The sequence below is a fragment of the Panthera leo genome, chromosome B1, assembly GCF_018350215.1.
Source record: "Panthera leo isolate Ple1 chromosome B1, P.leo_Ple1_pat1.1, whole genome shotgun sequence".
NCBI lineage: Eukaryota > Metazoa > Chordata > Mammalia > Carnivora > Felidae > Panthera > Panthera leo.
In genome coordinates, this window is record NC_056682.1 from 113,199,193 (window position 1) to 113,220,312 (window position 21,120).

The 21,120-nt window shown below is 39.9% G+C and overlaps 1 protein-coding gene across 1 annotated transcript in view; it reads right to left on the minus strand.

Annotated features, from left to right (window-relative positions):
- The window catches only part of MCUB (mitochondrial calcium uniporter dominant negative subunit beta), a 90,950-nt gene that overhangs the window by 15,859 nt on the left and 53,971 nt on the right, over positions 1-21,120 (minus strand). Inside the window, exons 2-4 of the mRNA XM_042935715.1 lie at positions 4,930-5,005; positions 4,281-4,451; positions 1,029-1,133 (exon numbers count right to left, since the gene is read on the minus strand). Coding sequence (XP_042791649.1) covers positions 1,029-1,133; positions 4,281-4,451; positions 4,930-5,005 — 352 coding nt within the window. The remainder of the gene's footprint in view (positions 1-1,028; positions 1,134-4,280; positions 4,452-4,929; positions 5,006-21,120) is intronic.

Consider the following 21,120-nt stretch of genomic DNA (forward strand, 5'->3'; position numbering starts at 1 on the left):
ATGCCATTAGGCAAGTCAAGTTAAAAATATAAGCTACCATCATTACACACCCAGGAGAATGGCCAAAACCCAGACACTGACAACCATAAAGGTCGTCACGGATGTGAACAGCAGGAACTCTCACTGCTGGATGGGCATGCAAAATGGTACAGCCATTTTGGAAGAAAATTTGTCAGTTTCTTACAAAACTAAACATACTTTTAACATACAATCCAGCAATCCTGTTTCTTGCTGTTTACCCAAATGAACTGAAAACTTATGTACACACAAAAACTTGCAAATGCTATATACTTACTATATGATACCCACTATAGAACATTCTAAAAAAAAAAGACAAAACTATGGAGACAGTAAAAAGATTACTGGTTGCCAGAGGTTAGGGGGGAGGGAAGGATGAACAGGCAGATCACGGAGGACTTTGGGTAGTGGAATTACTCTAGATGAGACTATAATAGTGGATATATGTCATTATACATTTTTCAAAACCCAAGAGTGACCCCTAATGTCAACTATGAACTTTGAGTAATAATGATGGGCCGGTGTAGGCTCATAGACTGTAACAAATATACCACTCTGGTGCTTGATAGTGGGGAGGGCTATGGGGCAGGGGACAGAGAGAATATGGGAACTATATACTAATCTGCTCAATCTTGCCGACAAACCTAAAACTACTCTAAAAAAAAAAAAAAAAAAAAACAAGTCTCTTTTTTTTAAAAAAAGAGTTAAGCATTGTACAATACACACTTAGATTCATGATTTTCAGGCCTACTTCTAAGCCTTAATTTCAGATTAAGCATTTCAAGATCCTAAAGTGAAGTTTCAGAAGTGTAAAAACAGTCTATGAGACTAAAAGCCCTGCTGGGCAACTTCTACTGATCATTCATACCCCAGCTAGAAAACCTTAGGCATCAGTTCTCCAAAGCCTTCTTGGTCATTTGGTTAATTTAAAAGATTCTTAGGCTTACTCCCTGTAAAAGTCCCACCACTAAAGGGAAATGTTAAGACAGTTGCACAGTCGTGTTTCTTACCTTTCTTAGGGCACTGAACATCATATGTTATTTTGTTAATGACAAGTTTAAAATCATTCATTAGCAAAATTTCCATTAAAGTGGCAGCTGGAATTTCACGGCCATCTGAAAGAAAATACACAAAGCAAAATTACGTCCTTGTTTTAGAACATAAGAACCATTTTCCAACATATAGAAAAATACTAACCCAGGTCCTTACAATACAGTAGTGGACATTTTCTTTTTGGGGGGCTAATACCCAATACTGTTCCCATGGGGTGGGGGGTGGGAATCCTCCCTTCTTGTTCTACCTCTGAGTACACTAAACAGCCAGAGCAGGCAGGTGCTCCCTTTTCTCGCTGTCAGGGAAGCTGGGATCCAGGTGGATGTTCCTGGCGAGACTGTCTCTGCCAAGGTCATGTGAAGATTCAGGGGAGATGGGAACTCTTCACAGCACAGCCAGAGCACTGGAGGTGTCATGGGGGTGGGGGTGCAGATGAGTGGAGCCCATCAGGTGGATCTTAGGCTAAGTTGGATTTTGCGCACATCCTCCCTCGCTTCCTGCCTTCTTCTGAGCCTGGCTTTCTGTCAAATGCCAATCTCCAGAGCTGACACCTTCCTCTGCTCAGCCAGAGTCCATTATCTGCTACATATAGCTGTGCCCCTGACTGGAATGTGTAAGGCACACAGGTAGCATTTAAAAGCCTACTTTTAAATTATTAGAGGCGACTGATTTGTTAAAACTAGGTGGCCAAATACATGGCCAACCATTACCACACAGGGCTCCCTGCTGTTCTAGCTGGGGAAAGGTGAATAGAGGCAAAGCTTCTAGGGGATGGGGGTGCTAGGGACGGTAATAAACATAATCAAACCTAAAGGGTAATCTGCTTGTGTGCAGTTTATTTTATGGAGTTAGAAAGTGGTAGGAAAGATTCTAACAGTAATTTCAAATATCCTAGGAACAATTCAGAAAAAAAAAAAAATCTCTTGGAAAATTTTAACCTCAGCGTGCTTTGCATAAGCTCTCATATAGCCTAGTTTGTATTATATTTTTGACCTTTAATGTAATCCAGGTTTTAAGAAAGCAAAAAACTGGCGCTGGGTAGGGGTTTCTCCCTTTAGAACAGTCCACATAGAAGTGATATAAAGTCCAGGACATGTATCTTCTCCTAGCGTGGCATTTGCCTGGCTACATTCAACCAAAGCTATTTCAGCTACATTAATATGCATGACAACAGTAATGCTGCTTGTAAAATTGGGAAGAACCCGGCTGTCTGCCTCCAGTCTGGCTCTCTGTAGTTCTTTTGTTCCAGAAGGCAGCGAGTCAGTTTGCACCTGGGTCTGTTCCTCGAATTTGGCTGTTTGGGTTCCTGTTCATCAGCTGGGGTGACATCATTTTCCCAGGAATTGCCAAATAATTCAACCCACACTATGGGCAAAACTGTGACAAGCTTCGAACACTCTTTTCAAGCCCAAATTAAATGCAGGCAAATTCCACCCACACAGCCTCTTTTTTTTTTCTTCTAAAGATCAGTAACCACCCAACCATTTTATGTGACTTTGCAAGTGTCATTTAAAAATTTACATTTAAATGACTTCAAACCTGCTCCTTAAAATAGGACTATAAAAAGAAATCACCTGAGTATGGTTTCTCAGTTGAAATACTACATTATCCTTTATACTAATACAGGAACAGCAAAAGACTGATACAAAAAAAACACTTCGAAGGGGCTAATGATGCAGCCTTGCATTTCTCACCTATTCTTGGGCAAGTATCGATTTAAACCCCAATACAGTGTTTTCACTCAGTCCAAAGAGACATTTTTCTCTAAGATCTCCAGTCTTTTCCTTTGTGTTTTATGCTTCGAAGCTACTTAGGTTTTCAGAAACAAGCTGGGTATACACTTCACTCACTGCTTTCACCTCGCTTGTATCATTCACTCACGGGGTGCTTACAGGGTACATACTACCAGGTGAGTACTGTGCTCAGTGCCCCACTGGGCTCACACCTGCCTGCTCTCAGGAGCTTAGGAAGGCAGGCGCGCTGGCCCTGTAGTGATGGTCCACGGGTGTTCAGGGCTCCCGTGACGGTTCAGTCTAGTTCAGGGATGAAGTATTAGGTCACAGTGGCCACAGGACTAAAACCTTATTCTCTAATCCTGGTTTCATCAGGAAGAAAGCTCCCCTTCCAGTTAAATCCAAAGTACTTACAACAGCCCATAAAAAAGCTTTCCCTAACCTGTCCCTCTGATCTTACCTCCACCCAGCTGCCTCCTTTGCAGTCACAGTGAGGCTGGCTCCCACAATGGGGCCTCTGCCAGCTGAACTTCTCCCATCTACACAGCTCCCTCTTCCCTTCCAGGTCTTCCCTCCAGGGTGACTTAGCGGGCACCCTCCCCACCCCTGGAACCCCACCTCCCCTAAAGCATCTCCTCCCCATACCTCCCCCCCCAGCCCCCCTCTCTGAAAGCACCTCCTGCCACAGCACACAGCCCCCCACTCTGTGAGCATCTCCCCCTCCACCACACTCCCCCACACCCCCCATTCGTGGGCACCTATCACCACACTACACTCCCCCGCTGGAGAGCACCTCCCTCCCCACCACTGTCCCCGCTCTGCTCTTGCTTGGCAATGTTCATTATCTGACATACTGCATATTTTACTTCTTTATCTTTTTCTTTCTCCTCTTAAAATACAACCTCAATAAGAGCAGGAGGTTTTGTGTTTTTTGTTTTGTTTTGTTTTAATCTCTATTGTTCTTTGCCTCTGGCACCTAGCACACTGCCTGGCATATATTAGATGCTCAATCTGTTGAGTAAATAAATTCTTAATTTCTATTTTTCCAACTTCTGTATCTATACCTTATTTGGTTCTGAACTTGGAGAGGGAAGAATATTTATTTCCTTTTCAAAACTGCAACAGTAATCATTAACACTTTAATAAGTTTATTCTGAGCATGTAACACTACAATAAAATAAAAATGAAAATTTGGTAATTTATCTCTATTTGTAGCCTCTGTGTCATTAAAATTTTCTCAGAAAAAACCTTGGGGCTAAGTTTATGAAATAAGTAACTAAAACGTACATTAAATTTATCCCATTAATTTTTTATTCAACAGAGTTAATTTTTTTATATCACAGATATACAAAAATGGACACAGTAAAGGTCAATCATTTATTATATAATGAATTAAAGAATCAACTATCTAGAACAGAAACAAAACAATGGTTCAGAAGAAGAAAAAAAAGACAAGTTGAAAAAATATATATATACCTGCTGTCAAGATGGCTGCAGTTTTGACACCTTTGTCTTCATTTTGTAGGTCCCGAAGGAATGAACCAACTGTTGATAACATTGGTTTGACCACAAATTGACAACGCTCTTTTCTGGATGGCAAAGTAAGGGTTATCAGGGGAAGGCCATGTCTATAATTAACGGTTATTTCTGTTAAGGAAAAAAAAGTAGGAATACAGGAATAGGTAAAATTTAGTTTTTAAAAAACAACTTTAAAATACAAGATTCTATAGGAACGCTTAAATATGGAATTCATAACCCTCTGAATTCCTGTAATAATGCACTACTATAGGGCCTTCATTATACTACAATTTACATATTCTCTAGCATTCTATAACATTTTATTATAATTATCTGCTTAAAGTCTTGCCAGGTGAAGAGTTAAGTTCTTCAAGGCAGAAACTTTCTAATTCATCTATAAATCCTATGATCGATGGGGTGGAAGTTTGCCAAAAGACATCAGAGACATTATGGCAGCAGAGAGAGAGGAAATGAACTAAGGGTGGGGTGGGGAGAACATGGAGGGGCATAAGAAAGTCCTTTTTGTTCAAAACCCATATTTCTCCTTTTATTTGGAAAAATGGAAACACATTAGCGTAGGAATCAAAGAAGTGATAAGAAAGCTTACCATCAGGGGGCACCACTGTACTATAAAGATGTGATTGACTGTATTTTAGATTTCCACACAGCTTCACACACAAAACCTGTAAGAAAGTTTATTTCTTCTTTAGAAAAAGTGGGAAAGTTGAAATAAGTGTCTTTACCAGAAGATTTTTTTTTTAACCTTACGGGACCAGCATGATAAAAACTTCAGCTTCCCAGATAAACCCCTGGAGAAGCTCACTACACCTTTCTGACTGCTTTCTTGTCCCATATGGTAGGCACTAGCCACATGTGACCATTAAAATTAAAATTATCGCTAAAAATTCAGTTTCTCAGTATCTTTGCACATTTCAAGTGCTCGAGAGCTCCGTGTGCCTAGCGGCTACCATGCTAGCACCGAAACAGAACATTTCCATCATCACAGAAAGTTCTACCTGATAGAATGGCTGGTCCTAAAACATCTAAATGGCCACTTTTCTATGGAACATGTTTTAGCATTGGTGCTTGCGTTTACAATTGTACTGGACCCAAAGGAAGGCCAGATGACATCATGGTGCACTATGTGCACAAAGACACTGTGGTAGTCAGTAGAAAGAAAGGGCACTGAAAACCCGGTTCACAGGCAAAAGAACCTGTTCCAGAAGAATTAGTACCATGGTCACAACATCCAGTTTTGTTTCGTTTTGTTTTTTATTGTATCACATTGCGAGGAGTTTACTAGCAATAAGTTTTCCAGTAACTATGCAATGAAGAATTCTTTTCCAAATTGGATTTCCAACCCTTCATTTACGCGAGTCGGCACTGTTAAATCAGGTAGTTAAAAATGTGCTCACTGCTATGAAAAATGAAACAATGAGTGACTCAAATGATGTTTCCATTATGCTCAAAATCAAAACAAAGTTCTCAGTAAGTGAAACAAAACATTCAAATATATATTTCTAGTATTAGGGGTGCCTGGGTGGCTCAGCTGGTTAAGTGTCAGACTTCAGCTCGGGTCATGACCTCAGGTTCATGAGTCTGAGCCCCGTGTCGGGCTCTGCTGACAGTGAGGAGCCTGCTTCAGATTCTGTCTCCCTCTCTTTCTGGCCCTCCCCCCGCTGTATGCTCTCTCAAAAATAAACATTAAAAAAACCCAAATACATATTTCTAGTATTAAACACAACACAGGCTATTAGTTACAAGATATCTGTCATATTAATTTAAGACTTCATTTGAATTTTATTTCTAAAAATAATACAATGAAAAAGAAAAAAAATCTGATTATTTCTTAAAACAGATGTAGCTCTCAATGAGTAAAGATATGCAGAAGTTTTCCAAGTTTGCATACTGGATGTTGTACTACTGTTTTTTTGTTTCCTACTACTTTTAGTTAAAGTATAAGAAACTAAGAAAAATATATCCACTTGAAAACACATCACAATTCTCTACCAAAATACTTCTTTAAAAATATTTAATGATATAGAGGCGCCTGGGTGGCTCATTCGGTTAAGCTCCGACTTCGGCTCGGGTCACGACCTCACAATTCATGTGTTCGAGCCCCACGTCAGGCTCTGTGCTGACAGCTCAGAGCCTGGAGCCTGCTTCAGATTCTGTGTCTCCCTCTCTCTCTGCCCCTCCCCTGCTTGTGCTCTGTCTCTCAAAAATAAATAAATGTTAAAGAAAAAAAAAAGTAATATAAATGCATTTAATGATATGATTCTCTATGTATAAAAGTCTAATAAAAATGTAGGGCATAAAAATTAAAAGCCTTTCCCTTACCTCTGCACCATCCCACAACTTCCCCCAGAGATCATCGCTGTTAGTGGTGATAAAGACTCTCTTCTTGACTAAACTTTAGTCCAGCTCCTCTAAGCCTGATGGAGCCCCATCCTTGGGCATGTCCTCTAAGAACCCAGTTTTAGCAAGAATCCTGTCAGTTTAGCCAGAATCCTCCCCCCCCCCCCCCGATATCTAATCAAATTCCTCATTCCCCACAATCCCCCAGGTATTGGTATTATCTGATCATTCTAGTCAGGCTTCAGCAAGAATCCTAGTAGGTCAGTTTAGCACAGAATTACCCTATCCTGGTAACTTTCCATCCACTGCTCCTACCGCCACCTCACCTTGCTCCTTGGAAATAAATTCCCGTTTTTTTCCTTGTTGTATTCAGACTTGAGCCCATCTCTCCCCCCACTGCAAAACCCCACTGCTGTGGTCTCCCTGAATAAAGTCTACCTTACCATTCTTCCACAAGTGCCATGCATAATTTTCTAACAGTGATTTGGCATGTATCTGTCCAGACTTTTTTCTATAGATGACCACTTTTACATACTAAATTTTATGCTAGGGTCTGTATAAAGCCAGACAGTCTATGAGTCAGGTTCCTAGATGCCAGTGATAATTCCTGATCAGGAAGTACCCATTATCACTTAATGTGCTGATGAAGTTTCTGGTCTACTATGGAGGAAATCATTTTAGAGGCAACCACTTGTCACCCAGGAAATGCTGAAAGGCAGAGCAGCCAGAGAAAAATACCAAGGCTTTCTCAAGCGTGTGTATGCCCTCTAAGAATCGCCTGAATAGGGGAGCCTGGGTGGCTCAGTGGGTTAAGAATCCAACTCTTTATTTCAGCTCAGGTCACGATTTCATGGCTTGTGAGATTGAGCCCTGCGTCTGGCTCTGTGCTGACAGTGTGGAGCCTGCTTGGGATTCTCCGTCTCCCTCTCTCTGCCCCTCCCCTGCTCGTGTGCTCACTTGCTCTCAAAATAAATAAACATTAAAAATTTTTAAAAAGAGCGGTGCCTGGGTGGCTCAGTTGGTTAAACATCCAACTTCGGCTGCTTAACCGTGATCTCGCGGTTCGTGAGTTCAAGACCCGCGTCGGGCTCTGTGCTGACAGCTCAGAGCCTGGAGCCTGCTTTGGGTTCTGTGTCTCCCTCTCTCTCTGCCCCTCCCCCGCTCGCACTCTGTCTCTCTCTCTCAGAAAGAAACAAACATTTTTAAAATTTTAATAAAAAAGAAAGTGTTGGCGGGAAAAATGAAAGTGAAAAAAGGAAAGAAGGAGTAAAGGAAAAAATAAGGAAGAGAGTTAAAAAAAATTTTTTTTTAAAGAATCACCTGAATATTCCAATACCATCTGTTGTTAAGAAGATAGGGCTTGCTAAAAACACAGATTCCTGGACTTCACCCTGGGATTCCTGATCTAGTAGGTCTGAAGTAAGGGTGTGAAGATTATGCTCTGAGTCTGAGTAGCTGAGCTCTAGGGGACCCTCCATGGCTTTCAGGGAACTATGTGAAATTTCTGCACAAAATCATTTTGAATACCAAGTGTTTAGTGCTGGGTCAAGGGTTACTGCTTTCAAAGGACACTCAGTATCATGACAAAAGAGGACTCGGGCTTCTCTTCAGTATGTATTTTTCCTAAATATATATAATTCTAATCACTTTACAACCTGCTAAAAACTCCTTAGACTTCAACAGCCTATGTAAAGTAGAAAGAACAGTGGCCCTGGATGTGCAAAAACTGGGATTCTAAAGTCAATTCAGCCACTTAACAGCTGGGAGATCACAGAAGTCATAGGGCTAACTCTGCTTTGGTTTTCTCAAGGGTTAGGTGGGAATTCTCTACACCTTGTAGAGCTGGTATAAAGATTAAGTGAGGGGCGCCTGGGTGGCGCAGTCAGTTGAGCGTCCGACTTCAGCCAGGTCACGATCTCGCGGTCCGTGAGTTCGAGCCCCGCGTCGGGCTCTGGGCTGATGGCTCGGAGCCTGGAGCCTGTTTCCGATTCTGTGTCTCCCTCTCTCACTGCCCCTCCCCCGTTCATGCTCTGTCTCTCTCTGTCCCAAAAATAAATAAAAAACGTTGAAAAAAAAATTTAAAAAAAAAAAAAAGATTAAGTGAAACAAAGTATAAGGCACAGTTTATGAGTTCAGCAAGGGCAGTGTGGACCACCCCACCTCCACAGCTTTATCATGTACTGTTCTCTTACAGCACGAACTTAGGCCGCAGTGAAACAAGCCAAGAGTCATGGACTTATCATTAAAGTGCCTTCTTTATCCACTTCTGCCTAGCAAATCCTGTCATTCCCTCCAGGTCCAGCTCAAAAGCCATTTCTTCTTTAAATCTTCCTGCAAGGTGATGGTCTCCTGGACAGAACACAGGCTTTGCAGTTAGAACAAGTTGGAATCCAAGCTTCAAGATATACCAGCTCCCCTGATCTTTGACAGGCAGAGGGTGCAGGAAGACATGGGTTATGAGAAAGAGGAGACAGCTCTAGTTTGAAGAGGACAAAAGGGAATCATTAATATGGGAGAGGTTTGTTTGAGCCTTCAAGTAAATGGGCGCAGACGTTAACAGAAAGAAGATATATGATGAGCATGTGTTGGGGTCAATTAACAAGATTAGGCTTTTTCTGGAGCTCTGCCATATTTTAGATTAATTATCTTTATTACTGTTAATAAAATCAAGATGCAGTTTCCATTCAAGATGGTGGTATAAATTCACACTTAAGGGACCCCTCTGTTCTATTCAAAACCATCATACATATCTCCTTGTACCAGAAACAAGACAGAAACACAATGTGACAAGCGAGGCCCAAGTGGATAGTCAGCTAGATTCTGGGTCCTATGGAAGAAAGTGTTTCAACAGAAAAATGTACCTTGTCTACAGCACACTTTTTCAAGTTAAGACACTCTGGCCCTTGTACCGGTTTGGAGCCATTCTGCAACTATCTGTAAACCACAGGTAATTAACGGATAAGTATATAAATTTCGTCCAATCTGGTAGTGATCCAATTGACTACTCACACACACCCCTAACCAGTTTTATCTCTAACTGCAATTCATTTTAAAATTATTTTTTCCATCTAATTTTGTGCACTTTTCATTCTTCCTTTTGGCTGAATATAACATCTGCCTGGTTCCTTTACTTCCTAAGAGTTAAGTAAATTCTTTAATATGTGTTCATTTTTATAACTCCGTGACAGTCATATTTTTACCTTTTTTTCTGAAAATTGTAAGAAGTACCTGAGAGTTTGACTCTTTTAGGGTAGAAGGAACTAAAAGCAACCCATGGCATGCCTTCCAGTGATATTTATTTATTTATTTTTTTGATAGTGAGAGGGAGCAGGGGAGGGGCAGAGGGGGAGGGAGAGAATATTAAGCAGGCTCCATGCAAAGCATGGAACCTGATGTGGGGTCTTGATCTTATGACCCTGAAATCATGACCTGAGCTGAAATCAAGAGCTGGACACTTAACTGACTGAGCCACCCAGGTGCCCTAAGCCTTCGAATAATCTAATGACTTGATCTGTGGAATCTCCAATAACGCTGCAACATTCCAGGACAGGGACGTTAAGATGGCAATTTAAGAGCCGATTCTGGGCTCTGGCCATAGGATCCCAATTTTAAGCAATGTAAAATTACTAGCCAGAAGGGGTGAGTACAGAATGAAAAATAAACTCCTAGAGTCTATAATCCAAAATTCTAATTTATGAGAAATTAAATGCTAAGAAAGAACCAACAAATTTACTTTGAAGATTAATTCCATTTATGGAAAATAAAAATGAGAGTCATCCAAAACAGACTTTAATGTAAATTATATTTAGGGTCTTCAAAGAGATAAAAGGGAGAATTAGCTTCCAGAAAAATCAACAAAAAAATTATCATACTAAACTAATAGAAATAAAACAAGAAACTATGATCAACTAATTAGAATTTCTGGAAACAGAAAAATAACTCTACATATGTGTCAGAAAGCCAGATTAATGGACTAGAAAAATATTAGACTGGATAAAATCAATAGAAAACTAATGAGCTAGGCAATATTTCACCAGGCACAGCACAGAAGGATACAGAAACTTTAAAAAGGAATTAATTTTCACACATTACTGGCAAGGATGTAAAATGGCACAACCATTCTGGAAAACCTCTGGCAGTTTTTTGGGTGACCCAACAATTCCACCCGTAGCTGTTTACCCTAGAGAAATGACAACAACCTGTACAAATGCTATTCCCTTTCCTCCCACTAGAGGGCATGCTCCCAGGGCACAGACAGGGAGGTGGTCCAGTTCATGGCTGTATGTATCCCCAGCACCTGACACACAATCTAGGGGCTCAATAAATATGTTAAATAAACATATGAATATCTCTAAGGTGCTAAGGGAAAATAACCATCGACCCAGAACACTATACTCAGGAATATTTACTTAGGGTTGAAGGAAATGAAGAGCTTTCAGATATACAGAGATGACAGTTTCTCTCCTATACATCTTTATTAAAGAACTTCTTCAGGAAGAATGGAACTAAACCCAGATGGAAGCAGAATGCAAGAGAACACCATTAACGGGCTGAATTGTGTCATGTCTTCCCTCAAACCCACAAATTCATGTTGAAGTCCTAATGTCCAGGACCTAAGAATGTAAATGTATTTTAAAGAGGTAATAAAGTCAAAATGAGGACATGAGTGTGGGCCCTAATCCAGTATAACTGGTGTCCTTATAAGAGAAGATTCAGACACAGACATGTGCATACACAGAGGAAAGACCCTGTGAGGACACCATGAGAAAATGGCCATTTACAATCCAAGGAGAGTGGCCTCAGAAGAAACCAAACTTGCCAACACCTTTCCTTCAGACTTCTGGCTTCCAGAACTGTAAGAAAACAAAGCTGTTAAGTCACCCAATCTGTTATGGAAGCCCTAGGAAATTGATACAAACACCAAAGCTATAAAATATGGTGGTAAATAAACAACTCATTTTAAGAATTTTTAAACCATCTTTTGATATTAAAATGAGTGGAAAACTAAACAAGGTTGGGTGTGTTACAATGAACAGATTCTTAGAACATGTGAAGATCCTTGTCAAATTCAGGAGGAGGGCAAAGACAATGAAAACATAAGACTTTGTTTAAAAAGTTGTAATTACATGTGTACGTTAAACACTTAAAGGAAACTACTCAATCTACAGTTTCTAATGTGGTAGGGGAAAAAAAACAAAATTTTTCAAGGAAAGTAGAAAAAAAGCAGTAAAAAGCCCTTTAAAAACTAGAAAATTAAAAAAAAAAAAGACAAAAAGAAATGTAAGAAAAGAAAATTGTGGCAACTTGAGAAATAGAAGACAAGCATCTACAATCCCACCACCCCCTGGCTTTTTATTCCAGCCTTTCTACAGATATAGACACTCATGTAATCGTAGTCCACAGAGAGCTGATCATTAATGTTTTATAAGCACTCACCTACCTCAAAAATTTTTCATAAACAAAATTTTAAATGTTCTATAACCACTTATCCTATGGGTGTGCCAAAATTTACTATTTACCTACTGTTGGACAGTTCCATTTTATACACTATTTCTATAGATTTTTCCTCATCAGAAAGGAACGCATGCTCATTTTAGAAAATCTACACATCACAGATGCGCAAAAAGAAAAGTCACCAAAAAACCCATCATCTAGAATTACCACAGTAACACCAAAGTATACCTTCCAATTTATTATCTATGTATCGTATTCAATTTTCCACCATTGTGGCTAAACTGATTCTAAACATCTTTGCACATAAATCTTTGTTTGCATTTTTTTCTTTAGAGACCAGTATGATTAGATCATGAGGCAGTAATAGTTTTGGAATCCTGATAGTGTATTATCAATTTTCTTTTTGGGAATATTTTCTTTGCTTCATGTTGTTTTACTCAGTACCAAATTAATAGTAGTCTGAACCCCAAACAAGCAAATCTTCCTAAGGTTCAGAATCAAACAATAACAGACACATCACATCGGGTGTCCCGGGAGCAACGAGATTCCTGTTGGAGGCTCACCAGATGTCCTCATTGGGACAGCCCACTGGTATCTCAAGCTCAGTATCTCCTAAACTGAGCTTCCTTGTTTCTCCATAGCGCTGCTCCTCTCCTTTATTCCTTGATGAACTCACACCACTACTGACCGGCTATTAGAACTAGAGGACTGAGGGCTATCCTAAACGACCAGCAGTTACAGCTGAACTGCCACTAAGGTCTACTGGCTCTAATTCACACGGAGTCGCCAAAGCCACCCTCTCCCCCTGTCTCTACCTCCACCGCCCTCATTCAGGTCCATGTCATCTCACCCAGGTCGCTGCAGCAGCTTCCTAACTGGCCCTCCCACCAATCCATTCCACATTAAGACCTATTCCAATCTTCTGAGGTCATATAAAGTCAAACTACTTCTAGATTTAACAACCTCTATTTTTCTATTACAAAGAGAAACTGTTCCCAAGAAAACTTTCCATGAGCTGACTGTTGTCCGGTTCTCCAGTCTCACCTTACCATCACCAGCACCACCCGCTTCCCAACCCTCAATTCCAGACGTGCGCAAGTACTGCTGTTTCCTGACTACTGCACACTGTGGCATGCTTCCTTGCCTTTGCCCTTTTTACCATCCCTGCCTGGAAAGCCCTGCCCAGTGTACCTACCTTCCACGGCCAACTCATACCCTAAACTCCCTCATCTTCCTGCCATAAAAACTACAGAACTCTAGTTTTACTATCACTTCCTTCCCTTCTCTTGCAATCAAGTGACCTTCCTCCCCACAGGCCAAGCCCTCCTCAGATGCTCTCCATCTTCTACATCTCAGACTTTCTCAAAATCTTAACTCCCTCTACCACTCTCACACTACAGATGTAGTAGGTAAATATGCTCTGCTCTCTCTCCTCTTTAAAAAGTTCCAGACCCTCCACTAACCACATAGACCTCCGGTTGCTGCCCCATTCACATGCTCTCTTCAGCCAAACCTTTCCAGCTTGTCTACGCCGCCTCATCCTCAACTCCCATTCACTCTTTAACATACTACCAGCAGGCTTCTATCTCTAGTCCCTCAACTCTCTAGTCAGACCTCTCCCCAGGTTCAGCATAGGACATCCAAATGTTGGACTAACATTTCCCCTTGCATCACCACATACATCTGAAACTAGATTTATCCAGAACAAAACTTGATTTCCCCCTGAAATCTCTTCCTCTGGGTCCACCTTCTCCCTGCAGTAACTGACCCACCATCTTGCTAGCTGCTCAAGTCAAACCCAGGAATCATTCTTGATGCCATGAATTCCATCAACCGAACTCTTCAACCTGCAGAGTTCATCCACTTTTTTTTTTTTTTTTTTTTTTTTGCTAATGCTCTGGTCCAGGCCAAGCATGATCTATTGTAATAGTTTCCAAACTTGGTTACTTACTTCCCCCCTTTCTCTCCTCCAAGCTGCCCTCCTCAAAGCAACAAAGGTGATCTTTAAATAGAATGACCCCACTCCACTGCTTAAAATTTTTCAATGGCTGCCCTTTAGGCTTCAACAAAATAAAAGCTTATCATGGCCAATGTGATGCTATATGACTTAGACACTGCATGTCTCACCAGTCTCATCTCATCCCTCTCTTCCTTGCTTGCCTTACTCTGATCCTACTGGTTATCTCTCAATCCTAGAACACAAGTTTCTCAGATCTCAGGAATGTAGTACATGCTGTTCTCCATCTTGAATACTCTTCTCACCCTCTTTGTATAGCTCAATGTTTTACAGGCAGTCTCCTAATCTTTCCAGCAACGATATGAGAGATGTACTATTACTTCCCATCCTTTTTTCCACTCAAATGTATTTATCACTCAATTTATCGAGAAAATTAGCTTAGCACTGATATAATAGGAAGTGACTAGAGAACAGGAGTTGATACACAAGTTGATAAACAAGAGCCTGTGGGGGCTAATCCAGCATGCCCCTCCCTTCTATTTTCAAAAACAGACTTTATATTTTAGATCAATTTTAGAACAGCAAATTAAGCAGTGTACAGAGAGTTCTCACCCCACCCGCCAGTTCCCCCACATATCAACATCCAGTACCAGAGTGGTACATTTGTTACAATGTGTGAGCCTACACTGATACATCATTTTCACCCAAAGTCCACAGTTTACATTAGGGTTCACTCTTGGCTGTATATTCTACAAGTTTCAACACGTGCTTAGCGACTTGTGCTCACCACCTCAGCATCTCACCCAATAATTTCACTGCCCTAAAACTCCTATGTGCTCTGCCTCCCTCTCTCCCTGCAACCTCTGGCAACCACTGATCCTTCTACTGCCTCCACAGTTTCACCTTTTCCAGAACGTGGTCGTACAGTTAGAATCATACAGTAAGTAGCCTTCAGATTGGCTTCTTTCACTTAGTATGTGCACTTAAGGTGGTTCTACTTTTCATGGCTTGATAGCTTTTTTAAGTTTTTTATTGAAATGTATTTGATACACAGCATTGTGTACATTACAGGTATATGACATGTTGATTTGATACATTTATATACTGTAATATGATTGCCATATTAATAGCACCGATCACATAATTACCATTTCTTTTTGGGGGTAGGAATAATTAAGATATAGTCTCTCAGCAAGCTTGATGATTTAAAAAAAAATTTTTTTAATGTTTACTCATTTTTGAGAGACAGAAACAGAGTGTAAGCAGGGGAGGGACAGGGACAGACAGAGAAGAGAGAGAGAGAGAGAGAGAGAGAGAGAGAGAGAGAGAGAGAAATATCCAAAGCAGACTCTAGGCTCCAAGCTGTCAGCACAGAGCCCAATACAGGGCTCGAACTCACAAACTGAGATCATGACCTGAGCCGAAGTCAGACACTTACCCAACTGAGCCACCCAGATGCCCCAAGTTTGATGATTTTAATATTATTGTCCATGTTGCTTATTTCATTTTAGTGCTGAATAATATTCCATTGTCTGGATATACCACAATTTATCCACTAACTTACCGAAGGGTATCTTGAATGCCTCTAAGATTTGGCAATTATAAATAAAGCTGCTATAAACATCCATGTGCACGTCGTTTCCCATATTTTAAGAATACTTGAACACAAGGAGGTTAGGTAATCTGTCTAAAGTCTGTTAATAAATGACCAAAACAAGCAGTTAGGAGCCCCCGTTCTTTAAACTGCCTCACTGCATAGGCAGTACCATCATCGTGTGGGAAACAGGATGCGGAACTGCACCTGGCACAGGTTATCCTCTGCTGTGTCCACACCTGGGGGAAGTAGTGAGTTCTGTTTCCAGATGAAGTGCAAGGAAGGGGACCTTGGAAGATACAGACAGTACTTGTTAAAACCAGCTCTATGCTATTGGAACCCATGTAAAATAAAAAAGGCTTCACAGCACAAGTGACCTAACAAGAGAAAAAAATATTAAGTACTTCTATCACAAATATTAAGAAACTGCATTCATACAATGATGCCAAAACCAATTTATTAACTGTAAATAATGTACTTTTAAGCCAATATACTCTAATATTTCAACATGTCAACATGTTTGGTAACAGACAAGCAAATTCGTCTAATATCTTCTATATGGGTTGTAGTCCTTCATTGTTTGCTCCTGAAAGTTTTTCCTTGTTGAAATGAATAAAGGAAAGAAGAGAACTGAGGAAAGGAAGAAAGGAATGAAAATACATACATACACACACACACACACACACACACACACATGAATATAATTTCAGGGATCCTGCTGAGTTCAGTTCAGACAATGAAGGAAAGACCTGCTTAAATGCCAAGTGCTCCCAAGGGATATAAACGTGGTCTTGCTGAGCTACTCAACTCAATATGTGGAAGTTATTGCTGGTTATTAGCCAAATGCTGTATGCATTACTTCTCTTTCTGTTCTGTTTCAAACATGTATAAACTACTCTTGGACAATCCAAATCAAAAAGAAAAATTTATTTTAACACTAATGATTCATGTGGTACCTGAGACTCAAGCGCTAGTTAAGATAACTGCCCGTTGTGTGCTACAACATGCAATTTTTGTTAGGCAGATTTAAAATGTAATCTAGAGACAAGTCAGAGCGGTTCATAAAAAATGAGATACTATGTATTAGTTTGATTTGTGCGGGGAGGGGGGGGGGGAGTACAAAGAAGCAAAAAGAAATCACGAACGAACGTTCAAGAGCTCAGTGTGAGGTGCTAACCATGATGTACCACAGGGTCAAACTCTAACAAACCCAAGGACAAGCTTCAAAGCAAAACAATGATCTAACCGAGGAGCGTACTTGCCTGTGCCACACATTCCACAGTAAGAGGTGCATACGACAGGGTTTGAAATATCAAGTTTTATTCACTTCTATTCTTGTATTTTACTCATTTCCTTGTTCAATATTTCTTCTGCATTCTTATTCCTTCTTTTTTTTTTAGTACCAAAAAATACTAGATTTTGCTCAGTATAACTTTCAGTACTGTTTTCAATGAGATCGTTTGTATGGGTAGTCGAATCCTCAGTCTATGTTGTTAACGGGCGATTTCTGTCCTTTTCACAATTGAGTTTAATCTGTTTACATTTATTGTTAGCTCAGATAATTATGGGTATCTGCCATCCTTTTTTTGTGTTTTCTCTTTATCTTGATTTTCCTTTGCTTCCTTCTTGTATTCTAATAACTAATTTTTAAAAAAATACTCCTTTACTTTTCTCTATTGATCTGAAAGTATATGTTTTTTTTTTCCCTAACCCTTTAATGTTTGTCATTTACATTCTGCAACATTCTTACTTGGTTAATGTGTAAAGTTAACTTCTCTACCCTGATGCTGAACAACAAGGATTTAGATTGCATCAATCATAATTATTATTAAAGTAGCAATTAGTTCTGCTTTATTTTTTAGAAACCCTACATTGTTGTGGGGTGCCCGGTTGGCTCAGTAGGTTGAGCGTCCAACTTTGGCTCAGGTCATGATCTCACGGTTCATGGGTTCGAGCCCTGTGTTGGGGTCTATGCTGACAGCTCATAGCCTGGAGCCTGCTTCGGATTCTGTGTCTCCCTCTCTGTTCCTCATCCACTTGCACTCTGCCTCTCTCTCTCTCAAAAATAAACATTTAAAAAAAAAATAAAAAGCAACCCTACATTGTTATTGTGACTATTGTTTTATATAGTGATTGTTTCTTAGATTCATCTGTATGTTTCCTATTTTGCTCTTCACTTCTTACATCCTGTTTTCTCACATGTTCAATTGTATTCTTCCACAAAAGAACTTTCAGTAACAACCTTTTAGTCTCTCAGCCTCTATTTTGTTGAAATGATAGTTTACTGAACATAATGTTCCAGGTTGATTTTTATCTCCCCTCAATACTTTGAAGATATTCTTTTGCTTTCTGGCTTCAATTAAAACATCTTCTGTAACTTTAAGATTTTCTGTGAGATTTTCTTTGGTCTTTCTGCATTTGGGTTCTGTAGTTTCACCATTGCGTGTCAGGTACAGATGTAATTTTATTTTTCCTGCTTGGAACTCATGACGCTTCTTCAATCTAAGTATTTCTCCTGAAAAGGGCACTTGTGGAGGGGGAGAAGACTGGCCCAAGGTGGGGAGTCTGACTTCAAGGGCGGCTGGTGGGCAGCCAGCATGGGGGTAAAGAGCCTAAGCATGGCGAGGAGGGTGTCCACATAAGGGGGTAAGTGTGGGGTGTTAGGACCTGAATGGAATGAAGAGGGGCATATGCGAGGAAGGTAGGCTCAGAACAAGGTGTTAGAGCCCAACTCAGGTGAGGAGGGCATTTATGTAAGGGAAAACAGTGGTGGCAGAGATGAGAGACCATCACGCTCAGGAAAACTGATCAAATATACCAAGATTAATGGAAGGCAGACTTATCCTACCAAAAAAGGAGCTATAGTATGTAAAGAAGAAAACTAGAATGAATGCTGTGGTGTTGGGATGAAATTGGAAGTACTGGTAGGAGCTCATGGTTTTCAATATGTAAAACTATAAATAAAACCAACAAAATAGAGAACATTTTAAAAGATTCAAATGTTTAACGTATATATGTTTATATAAGACATTTCGATTTCATGTATTTACACTTTTAAGTCACTTTTTTATGTTTGTTTGAGAGACAGAAAGGGAGTGGGAGAGAGGAAGAGAGAGAGAGGGAGATACAGAACCCGAAGCAGGCTCCAGGCTCTGAGCTGTCAGCACAGAGCCCAATGTGGGGCTCATTCATGAACCACAAGATCATGACCTGAGCCAAAGTCAGATCCTTAACTGACTGAGGCACCCAGGTGCCCCTACAGTTTGTTTGTTTGTTTGTTTATTTTAAATTAAATTTTTAAAAATATTCATTCATTTAAGAGAGAGGTTGATCAGGGGGAGGGCAGAGAGAGAGGGAGACACACAATCTGAAGTAGGCTCCAGGCTCTGAGATGTCAGCACAGAGCCCAATGTGGGGCTCAAACTCTTGAACCATGAGATCATGACCTGAGCCAAAGTTGGATCCTTAACCGACTGAGCCACCCAGGTGCTCCCTGTATTGTTTTATTTTATTTTTTATTTTATTATTTATTATTTTTTAACATATGAACACATATGAAACACATATGAAACATATGTGAAACATAGGAAACACACATGAAAAAATTGTAGCATCTTGGAGGGAGTTCTCAATGGTCAAATCTAGAACACATTTGAGCATTCAAATAAATAATGATAGTAAAAGATTATAACCCACTGAAGAAAACAGGAAACTGTTAAGTCCATTCTGATATAATTAAAAATTAAGGTTTGATAAGGAACAAGATACTTACACACAGTTTTAATTTGCCTCCACACAAAAGCATTAATTCCAAAGGGGAAAACAGTAACTTCAAAGAAAAGAGGTCTTGCAGATACCACCACCTTAATTAAGTGATCAAAGTGAACATTATCAGTAATGGGGCCAAACTGAAATCATGCACTGAAGAGAGACCACGTGCAACACGTGTGCAATTCCTAACAAAGATACATAAAGTGAATCAAATCACAAAGAACATCAGTCAAATCCAAAGAGACATTCTACAAAATAACTGTAATCTTCAAAAGAGTCAAAGTCACTGCAAGTCAAAGAAAGAATGTTACAGTTCCAGACTAGAGGAGACATGACAAATTCAATTGTGATTCTGAACTTTTTGCAACCAACAACATTAACGGGAAAATTGGCAATATCTGAATGGGATCTACAAACTGGACGGTGGTAATGTATTAGTGTTAATTTTCTGATTTTGATGGTCATTTTGTGGTTAGAGAACGTCTTTGTATTTGAGGGGGAATGGCATCCAGTCAACAATTTGTTTCTGAACTTTCTTCCTACTGCATTTAGATTGTTTCAAAATAAAACAATGCTAAAAACAACACGCTAAACAAACACTAAAATAACCATTTACAGAGAGAAGTAACCTATTAAGAAGGGGTCGTACATTAAATAAACTTTACTTTTTTACTGCATGCCAGTAAAACACTATGGTTACTTAGGGAATTGAAAATTTTTTAAAAAGGAAAAAATAAGAACAAAAAAATAAGCACAAGATCTCACATACCCTTTCAAGTTCTCATTTAGAAACCTTAAGAATACTGCATTCTCCTGACACGTTAGTGAAGTGGAAAAGAGAAACTATCATATTTATCCTATGACAGCCCTTTTTTAGAAGGACTTTATTAAAAGATCATGCTGAAAATCTTACAGAGACCCACCACACATGCAGAGCTCAACCACATCAAGAGTGATTCACCCAGGGGCACCTGCGTGGCTCCGTAGGTTAAGGGTCAGACTTCGTTGGGCTCAGGTCATGATCTCAGGATTCTTGAGTTCAAGCCCCGTATCAGGCTCTTTGCTGTCAGCATGGAGCCTGCTTTGGATCCTCCAACCCCCCTCTCTCTGCCCCTCCCCAGCTCGTGCTCTGTCTCTCAAAAAAAATAAACTTAAAAAAAAAGAAAAAGAAAAAAAAGACTGACTCACCCAAACTCAGCTCTTCTTTCAATTTATATCCCACCTGTGACCCATTTTGAGACTTCCAGCAGTTACTAAACCTGTTAGAGGGCTCATGTCTTCAGGACAGCATCAGTTATTCGTAAAATAAAACTTACCTATCTAGTCAAATTTGAGTAATATTGTTTCTCTTGGATGTGAAAAAATGGTAACTTATCTTCAGTATTAAAGTCTAGTAGAGGATGTATCAATAACCCCATGACTAGCCATTTAAGTAAATATAACACATCCAGGAGGAAAAAAACACATCAGGAGACTGAACAAAAAAGTTGGATTTTCTTTTAATTCACTGTTTTTATCCCTTTAAAGTAAGAACAGGAGTCTGTTGTGATCCAACCTTACATTCTAGCACTAAGAAAATGTCAAGTGTCAGGAAGTAGAAAGTACGGTGTAAACAGAAGTCTAGCCCAGCCGAGAATAACAAAGCAGCAGCAGCATTACTTGAA